The sequence below is a fragment of the Carassius auratus genome, unplaced genomic scaffold (assembly GCF_003368295.1).
Source record: "Carassius auratus strain Wakin unplaced genomic scaffold, ASM336829v1 scaf_tig00019872, whole genome shotgun sequence".
Taxonomy (NCBI): domain Eukaryota; kingdom Metazoa; phylum Chordata; class Actinopteri; order Cypriniformes; family Cyprinidae; genus Carassius; species Carassius auratus.
Genome location: NW_020524993.1, coordinates 1 through 9,875, shown reverse-complemented (window position 1 = coordinate 9,875; position 9,875 = coordinate 1). Strand labels below are relative to the sequence as shown.

Below are 9,875 nucleotides of genomic sequence, written 5' to 3'. Positions count from 1 at the left end.
TATAATAAATATAATATAATAAATAAATATAAATAATATTTAAAAATATAATATATGTATTTATAAATAAAATAATTATATATAAATAAATATTATAAATAAATATATAATATTTAATTATAATATCTAAATATTTATTAGAGATTTTCAACAATAAAAACAATAATGGGATGAGGTAAATATGGGCCTTGGTTAAATAAAAACAATAAATCTCACACTAACATGTTTTGGTCAACATTGCACCAAATATATTTGAGTATTAAAGACAATTGACAGAAATTTCCTCCAAATTATAATGAATGCTACTACAGTGATGATAATACTATACTACATTACAGAAGAAGAAAAAAATAACTACTAGTAAATTTCACAAAAATTACAAAGTGAATGACATTGAATGAAATGTAAAATGTTTAAGTAGAAAAACTAAAACTATATTTTCTTGTAAAATATGAATAATACTGGTTTTATTAACAACTTAAGAAAATAATTTGTCACCGTTTATAATAAGAAATCTATTTAAAATATTGTAATAAACCTGTTAAAAAGTGAGTGTCCTATACCAAAAATAATAATAAATAAAATAATACTGTATGGTTTACTGATGGGATGACAATAACACCATGGTACTTTCATACATACAGCCTGATAGTGCTTGATTACCATATTATATAATGTACAAATTGTTACTTTAAGGGATCTCATAAAATAGCATAAAATGTGATTTTATAAAAAAATATGATCTGTGATGAAGTCATGCCATGGTACAGAATTGTTGGATTTCATAACAATGGTATATTGCTGTGAACTATAGTTAAACCTTGTGAATATGCATTGATAAATATTATTGTTTATGTAAACAACAAAAGCAGCCTGAGGATGTCACATCAGCGACATATTTCTCACTGCATTAAATCTCTGAACTCAACCTGATTCATGAGGATTTTAAGACTTTTAGGTACAAAATGTTCATAAAAATGATCTAAATGATGGAGGATGATCCATAGGAGCATATATGTATCAACAAGACCTGTAACATGCAGATAGACAACACTGTTTCATTTTAGATACTTAAGGAATAATATATGGTCGTGTCTAAAACGCTGGCACTAGTATGATTTTCCATGATGTATTTATATAGTAACGGTGAATGCGCTGTTTTAGTTGGCGACTAAAATACAATCTAGATCAGCAGTTTGCTGTATTTTACTCAATGCTCAAATATGTTTCGTGAATAGATGATACCCGCCCAAAAAAAAAAAAAAACAGTAAGGGTTTACGATGCTCAAATATGCTTTCTAGATAGTTAGCTCACTAGATTGTGAGACACAGCCCATAGATGGAGTAAGTTACAGGTTATATGTGTGTAAATACAGAATTACAAATCATAAACACTAACCTTAATTGTCCACTCGAAGTCCTCCTGAGGGAAAACCGAGGCTTTTTCTTGAGAGAACGAGGTAAAGTGTGGATTGTTTAGATTGCGTCGTCTGAGGAGAATCCGTCTGTCAGTCCATCAGTAAATGGGTTAAAACTTCTCAGACGCGTTTTGACGCAGATTGACAGGTATTCAAGCAGAGTGGGATCTTAAAAGTTTTAACGGAGAACCATAAACGCGTTTCGATGCGGTGAATTGCGATAAAGCCAGAAATATTCGTTCGCCCGTCTGTCTTCCTTCCTCTGAGAGACCTCTGTTTATCTGCGTCCGTTGGGTTCTGCCTGCCGCGCTCGAGGGATCGACGTTCGATTGGGCTGATGATACAAAGCAGCAGGTCTAGGATCAGTTCTTTGAGATGGAATGCCGGATCACGTCAGCTTAATTTAAATATTCAAACAGATCTCAGAACAGCCGTTGACGGTGGAGTCTGTTACATATGCTGAGGGTCTTTAAAAATCATATTAAAAGTCTAACGTGTTGTGAAACCGCAAAACGATCATCTAACGCTATCATATGTAGGGTTTGTGTTTATATATTTTTATTGAAACATATTAAAAGTAAAGAAAATAACGGTTATGACATGTACAGTACAGTATCACAAAATATTGTACACATATATTAGCAGTTTCATCTTTGTTTGGACGTGATTTGAGATTTTCTATCACATAACTTTTATTTTGGTTAACACAGCATATTAAATAAACAAGGAAAATATAATCAATCCAAGGCTGCCATCGCGTGGTAGTAAGTGTCAAAACAGGGAAATAAATAATTTATGATCGTTATTACATAACGGCGTTGCATTCCACGAATGAGCAAAATATTTAGAGAAGGAGAAAAAATAAAGTAAACTGGTTTTATGGTTTAGGGGAAATTTGACCTGCTTAAAGTTTAACGCGCACGTGTTCAGACCTGTATATATTTCTATATATTTTCTCAATATTTAGATTTTTTTTTTTTTTGCACCCTCAGATTCCAGAGTTCCCAGTAGTTTTATCTCAGCCAAATATTATCCTAATATTATCCTAACATCAATGAAAATCTCATTTATTTGGCTTTCATATGATGTATGAATCTCAATTTTAGAAAAGAAAAAAAAAAAGAAAAAAACTTTTGACTGGTTTTGTGCGTGCACGAGCGCCCTGCTTCCTCGTGCACGCGCGCTTCTGGGTTTATCGCCCCCTAAATGAGTTTTTTTCCCGTGATGCTCCGCGTGGACGAGCAGCAAGATGGCAGACGATCTGGATGAATTTAAGAAGGAAACTGGATGCGTCCCGATCCTCCATCCCGAGGTAAAAAACACTGCCGTTATCCAGCTGCACCACGGCAGCGATATTAAATGAATCCGGAGTGTTTTAGCGGCCACGAAAAGCGTTATTTCTCCCGCTAACTTCTCACAATGAAGGATGGGGGCTCCGTGATAGCATTGATGCTAACGCTAGCCTTTCATATTCATCGATTAGATTTATAATTGTCGTTTGAACGCATGTCTAATCTCGTATTATTTTTTTTTTATCAGAGGTGTGTTTTTATTGCATATTGCGCAGTGACACACGTGACATTATCATATTTGAGCAAGTATCACAGTGTGTTGTGCTGCGTTTGCGTCTAAATCACAAACACCAACATCATTTACATACATTTAAAGAGCATTGATTGTGTTATATTTTTTTATTAATTTGCCTGTAGTACACTATTTACGTCTAAATAATGAATCTAATGTCAAAACTGTCAGTTAAATCCAGGCGGTTAATGTTGTTGTTATCAGTGCTGCAATGGATCATTTACATTTTCCCGACTCGTTTCCGACGTTTGCATTTACAGGATGTGTTGATTTAGGGAAGTTTTTCATGAAACGTACTTCTTGCAGGCCTATAGTTTTACATGTGTGATGAAATATAACATGACACCTCAAAAAATGCATTCAATATAAATTAAATGCATTCATTTTCACACTTCTGTAGGGAGACAGCTTGCTCATATGGGACGTCCTGCTGTGAATTATTCATGCTCAGGCAGACTGACCATAGAGATGATCACACACATGTAGTGTGATTGAAGGGAAACATCAGCCTTGGCTTGCAGTCAAACTAACACACGCTGAAATTAAGATCTCCGCAAACCTTTTATTGCAAAGTTGCACAATATATTATGTGGTCAACATGTATAGAGCTTGGGAAACTACGTCACTGCGCATTGTATTCTGGGTAGTCGCGGCCATTTTTTGGGACACGCTTATCAGTAAAAGTGAAAGTGACATGACATACAGATCAAGTGTAAGATTACGTATAAAGAAGAACTCAACAAGGAAGCAAAGATGCAGTATTTAGGTATCAACGAACTCAATCTGCACGAACACAAAGAGTGGTCAGATGATCTTAAAGAGCTGCCGCTCGTAACCTTCCCCAATGTGTTTTCTAACCTTGTTTGTAGTGTCAGAGCGTACACCTCTGATCAGTTTAAAAATGATAAATCTCTCGAGTCTCACCTGCAATTTACAAATGGATGGGTGCAGAACCTACACATTTTCCGCGTCAACGAGCGAGTTACACTCCCCTTCACTTTTTAATATGCGTTATTGTAAGCTGTACAAATTAACCTCAGTGTGTTATGATTCACAAATAAAGAGATACAGAATTGATAAATTTTGCCGTTTATTACTGTAACAGGTGGTATGCAATATGCATAACACTGATAATGCAGGTGATGTGGTTCATGCATAGGTAACATTTAATGTAAGTCTGTCAAATCGATTAATCACATCAAAAAAAAAAAGTTGTTTATATAACGTACATTTCTGTATATATATATATATATATATATATATATATATATATATATATATATATATATATATATAAATGCACATACATACGTGTGTATATATCAGACCAAAGGGACAATCCTTCTTTTCCTTCTTACTGCTGCTAACCAAGCTATGTGACGCCGCTTTGTTAACTCGGAGACCTGAGATCAAGGTGCAGTTTCCAGCGGGAAAGCTGAAAAATCGCACTCCATTCAAATTATTTTTCCATGCCGGTCATGTGTACGAGTATGGCAGTTAATTACACAACAAGGTTTTACCATTGTAACTTATTCTTTAGCTGTAGAGAGCAAACAAAAGTCTATTATCAATCCAATCCAATACATACAGCAGCGTCCGTGTCCTAAAGTCCCAGAATGCATTGCATTGCTGACGTCATGTTCCCAAACTCTATACAGCACAGACCAAAAGTTTGGAAACATTACTATTTTTAATGTTTTTGAAATAAGTTTCTTCTGCTCATCAAGCCTGCATTTATTTGATCAAAATACAGAAAAAACAGTAATATTGTGAAATATTATTACAATTTAAAATAATAGTTTTCTATTTGAATATACTTTTAAAAAATAATTTATTCCTGTGATGCAAAGCTGAATTTTCAGCATCATTTACTCCAGCCTTCAGCGTCACATGTAACATCAGTCGATCACATGATCATTTAGAAATCATTCTGATATTCTGATTTATTATGAGTGTTGGAAACAGTTCTGCTGTCTAATATATTTGATGAAGAAAAGGTTAAAAAGAACTGCATTTATAAAAAAAAAAAAAAAGAAAATTCTAATAATATATATTGTAATATATTTTCTTTACTATCACTTTTTATCAATTTAACACATCCTTGCTGAATAAAAGTATTGATTTTATTTTAAAAAAAGAAAGAAAAAAAATACTGACCCCAAATTCCTGACCAGTAGTGTATATTGTTATTACAAAATATTTATATTTTAAAAACATAGTTTCTTTTTTTTTATATAATTCATCAAAGTATCCTAAAAAAGTATCACATGTTCTGAAAAAACATTAAGCAGCAGAACTGTTTCCAACTTTGATAATGAATCATCATATTAGAATGATTTCTAAAGGATCATGTGATAATGATCCTAAAAATGCTGTTAACTAGAGGAAAGGCTACAGGAAGTCGTTCCCTTCAGATGCTTTGGCCCTCTGTCACCTGAGTGGGTGAGCCATCTGTTTTTACCATCACCCATCAGATCAGACCTGAGGTTTCCTGCAGAGATGATGCTCAGATGTCAAAGTCTGCTGTTGTGACTCTTGTATAGTGTGTCGATGAGGTGAGGTGAGATGTCCATCCGGTTGGAGGAAAAGCCACTGTTTGCGTGCACAAATTTAGCTTTGTGGCATTGAATTTTTCCACCGTATTTCTACGTAGTGGCATGTGGGTGTGATTTCTTTTGCACTTCTGCTTTTGTTGCTTTATATGTAAAAACAGACAAAGAAATGAAAGCTGACTACAAATGATGAGTTTAGTCATGAAAAAGAATGTTTGTTATGTGATAAAAAATATTGTATCTTTAATTTCGAGTTACTGTGATCTGTAGCATTGCATTGACAGTGTGACTCTGACCTCTGGATTGGGTTGATCTTGCTAGGCTTTTCTCTGGACGTATGGCTGCTGATGAATCTTTGTGTTGATGTATAATGTTGTCTAGACGTAGACGGATCGGTCTGCAGTGGGTTTGTGAAGGTAACCGCAACAAGAGCCACAGGGCTTTGTGTTTAGTGGTTTTGGGTGCAAGTGTTCAGGTTCTTCACGGAATCTATTACGGTTTACTCTTCACTAATTAATTCTTAACATTTTTAAGGATTATTTGAAATGCTACTAATTACAAATCAGCATTCTCGTTTACAGTGTTTTCCAGCTGATCATATTTATATGTGAATCTCTGTGACTGTTGTGTGTGTGTGTGTGTGTGTGTGTGTGTGTCTCATGTCTCTGCTCGCCTGGCAACACACACACACACACACACACACACACACACACACACACACAGGGAGCTCGGTTTGTTTGCCAGGATTCCCTTGTGTCCTGTGGGTGTTTTCTGTTTGCCCTTTGCATCTGTTTCAAGCTTTTGCTTGAATGTGTCTCATTTTACACTCTTTTTAAAACATCTAATTTAATTTGTCTTTTAATTAATTAAATGTAAAAAAATTATTTTTTGCTAAATAAAGGGGATTTGCCATTAAAATTAAAACTAAAACATGGAAGAAATATTGTGTGATTTATTTCTTTAAAAAGTTGTATTATTTTTTTCAACAGTAGTAGCAGTATTACATATACAAATAGCATTTGTTATGACTAGTTAAGCTCCGCATACTGCCATAGTTTTCCTGGATGGACTGAAAAAGAGTTGATTTAGTTTTTTATTTTATTTTTTTTATTATTGCACTTTAATGTAAGCACAGAGTAGGAGAATGTCAAATCATAAGCAGGATTTATTTGACTATGTAGTTTCCTGATTCATTATTTAATTATTTAAAACAGTGAAATTCGTAATATTACAAATTCTTATAATAAAATGACTTTGCAGAGATCCATGTTTGGAAATATTGCAAATATCACAGCGGATTATGCTTAAATAAGACAAGCAGAAGTTGCAATAATCGTTGAAATGTGATTAATCTTGATTTTTATATATTAATTAAATGCTTAGTTTCATCAAAGAGCAGGAAAATCCTGTTTTCCGTGATATGGTCCCTTTAAAAGCCTCTTTCATTCAGTGTGTGTGTTTTTAAGCTCGTCATCACCATGGACTCTGACCGTACACATGACAGGTTCCTCAGGATCCTCCTTCTGTCTGATGGCTTTATAGAGATGAACTGACTGTGATTCTCTCCCGCAGGAAATTAAACCCCAGAGTCAGTATAATCATGACTACAGCGAGAGCGTCAGCCGCAAGAGCCATGTGGACGACTACAGCACTTGGGACATCGTCAAAGCCACCCAGTGAGTCTACACATCTACACAAATATCCTCCAGCCAGAAACAACTAGATCATGATCAAGGACATGTCAGCAAAACCACGTCGTATGAGCAACATGATTTCTATATTATAAGTGAACACAAAAGATAATTTTTTTTATGTTTGTAGGCCAATGTTAATTTAACAGAAACTATAAAATTTCAAATTTCTCTATATTGCCTTCAACATAAAAGAGTAGATAAAATATAAACCTCCAAGTGTTTTCATGTTTCAGGTTGCCAGATTTAAATCCCCCATTTTAGAGCCCAATTAAATTTTTTTTCTTTTTTAAATCTTTTTTTTTTATATATATATATAATTTATGGAATTAAAAAATGTTTGCTATTTTAATTTTTATGGACGTCAACTTTTATTTTCTTCAATTATATTTTCTGGACTCTTTTAATGTTTAAATTTAACGTTAGTTATCAGAAGTCATGTTTAATAATTGAAAATCATTAAACTTAGCAATAATAAAAAAAAATATATCAAAAATTACATTTTTAGAACCTGTGTTCCGTTCCGTTTAATATTTACAAAATTCTGTGTTCTGCATTTGAATTTTCTGGATTAATAATTGTTGAAGTTAATTCATAGAAATGTATTTATAATAATATAAATTTACCCAAAGTGACTTACAGTGCATTCAGGCTAACAGTTTTTACCTAACATGTGTTCCCTGGGAATCAAACCCACAAACCTTGTGCTGCTAACACAATGCTCTACCACTTGAGCCACAGGAACACAAATGATGGCATTAAACATTAATTTAATGAATCTTTTAGTAATATGAAAATTTAATAAATTAAGTTTTTTTTGCAAACGGAGTGCTACTCAACCCTGTTTATGATTGAGGTTGCTGAATATACACAATACAAAGACTTTTATGTGTTGAAAGACATGAATATAACTCAGAATCAGGAATTAATTCCAGGAAAGTCTCTGTTTTAGCTTTTGAGGTGTACCAGTTTTCAATGTAGAGTTTTGTTCGTATTTATTGACCAATGCTAGAAAGCTACTACTTGACTAAACAAAAACAGGACAGGTGGACCAATGTTGGCAAAATGGATAACGGCTGCTGTTCAGGGATGTTTTATGGTGTATTTGTGCTCAGGTATGGGATATTCGAGCGATGCCGTGAGCTGGTGGAGGCCGGATATGACGTGCGTCAGCCGGATAAAGAAAATGTCACACTCCTTCACTGGGCGGCAATCAACAACCGCATAGACCTGGTCAAGTGCGTCTCTCGTATTCTTAAGACAGCACACACATTCACACACACAGAGAGGAATGGATATATAGAGCTATTACTCTGTCAGCATTGAAATTCCCATCACGAGTCTGTGTGTGCGTGTGCATAAACTCCTCTTAATAAACACTTGCTCTGGCGCAGACATTCATTTCACACTGCTCTCTTATGCTACTGTAAGACAGAGCCTAGACGTCTCATTTCCTGAATGCTGTCTGTCGATTCACTCTTTTTAGGTACTACATATCTAAAGGTGCTATAGTGGACCAGCTGGGAGGAGACCTCAACTCTACACCACTGCATTGGGCTACAAGGTGTGTGTTTGAAACGCAGTACCACCTAGTATGTGCTGTATACTGCTTGCGGTTTAGTGAATTGGTATGAAGAAATGTGGTTTCATGAGCTTCATAGAGTTATTAATCTGCATAAAAATAGTTCAGATTTTTGAGTCAAGAAGAGAAAAATCGAACTTGAATTTTTTGGTTTGTTCGTCTCACTGGAGATGGAAGGGTAATTGAAATAAAGTTGAAATTAAATAAATACTAAAAAACAAATGGTGAAAAACTTAAAATTAGCAGAAATAAAATTTTTAAGATGAAGTACTAAAATTATAGTAACTAAAGATGAAACAAGTTAAAGTAGAAATACAAACAAACTAAAAATAATAAAAATAATGAACACTAAATTTCTCAGTTAAATTATAATTTATAGAATATAAATATTAGATGAATTATCTAAAATGAAAAGCTGAAGTTGAATTACAAAAACTAAAACTGAAATATGTTTAAGTACATTTTAAATGTAAAAATAACTGTCAAATTAATAAAATGACAAATAAAACAAATGACTTAAACTAAAATTAAACCATCTTTGAGTAATTGAAGTTAAGCTGAAATTAAATGTAAATATTATATGGAAAAAACTTGCGAAACTTATAAAAAAAAAGAAAAGAAAACGAATATGAAATAATGTTTAAAAGTGTACTAAATTTATAAAAATTTTAACTGAAATAAGTAAATTAAAGCAAACTATAAATAAAATAAATTAAAACTGAAACTAATAAAATGACATTACAAAACAATATTACTGCAACTTAATTCAAATTAATCATTCAATAGTTAATTGAAATAAAGCTGAAATGAAATATAAATATAAGAAGGGGGGACAATTTTCTGAAATTATTTGAAATATATATATTTATATAAGTAAAACAAATAAATATGATAATAGTACATGCCTGTATATTAAACTTAAACATGGATCCTCAAATCTGGCCCAAGAGATCCACTTTTACTGCAGAGTTTAGCTCTAAACCTAATCAAATACACCTGAGGCATGCTAATCAGTGTCTTCAGGATCATTTGAAGATTACAAGAGTGA

At 33.3% G+C, this 9,875-nt stretch overlaps 1 protein-coding gene across 1 annotated transcript; it reads left to right on the top strand.

Annotated features, from left to right (window-relative positions):
- The first annotated feature begins 2,619 nt into the window (after positions 1-2,619).
- On the top strand, positions 2,620-8,894 carry LOC113076329 (palmitoyltransferase ZDHHC17-like). Its single transcript, XM_026248961.1, has 4 exons — positions 2,620-2,730; positions 7,127-7,230; positions 8,361-8,483; positions 8,732-8,894. Exons 1-4 carry the CDS (start codon positions 2,668-2,670, stop codon positions 8,877-8,879), a joined length of 438 nt encoding a protein of 145 aa, XP_026104746.1. The 5' UTR covers positions 2,620-2,667; the 3' UTR covers positions 8,880-8,894.
- Positions 8,895-9,875: the final 981 nt, after the last annotated feature.

Coding starts and splice junctions, on each gene's coding strand:
- LOC113076329 (XM_026248961.1), top strand. CDS start 2,668: ATGGCAGACGATCTGGATGAATTTAAGAAGGAAACTGGATGCGTCCCG. Junction 2,731..7,126: donor TCCCGATCCTCCATCCCGAG/GTAAAAAACACT, acceptor TCTCTCCCGCAG/GAAATTAAACCCCAGAGTCA. Junction 8,484..8,731: donor AACCGCATAGACCTGGTCAA/GTGCGTCTCTCG, acceptor CACTCTTTTTAG/GTACTACATATCTAAAGGTG.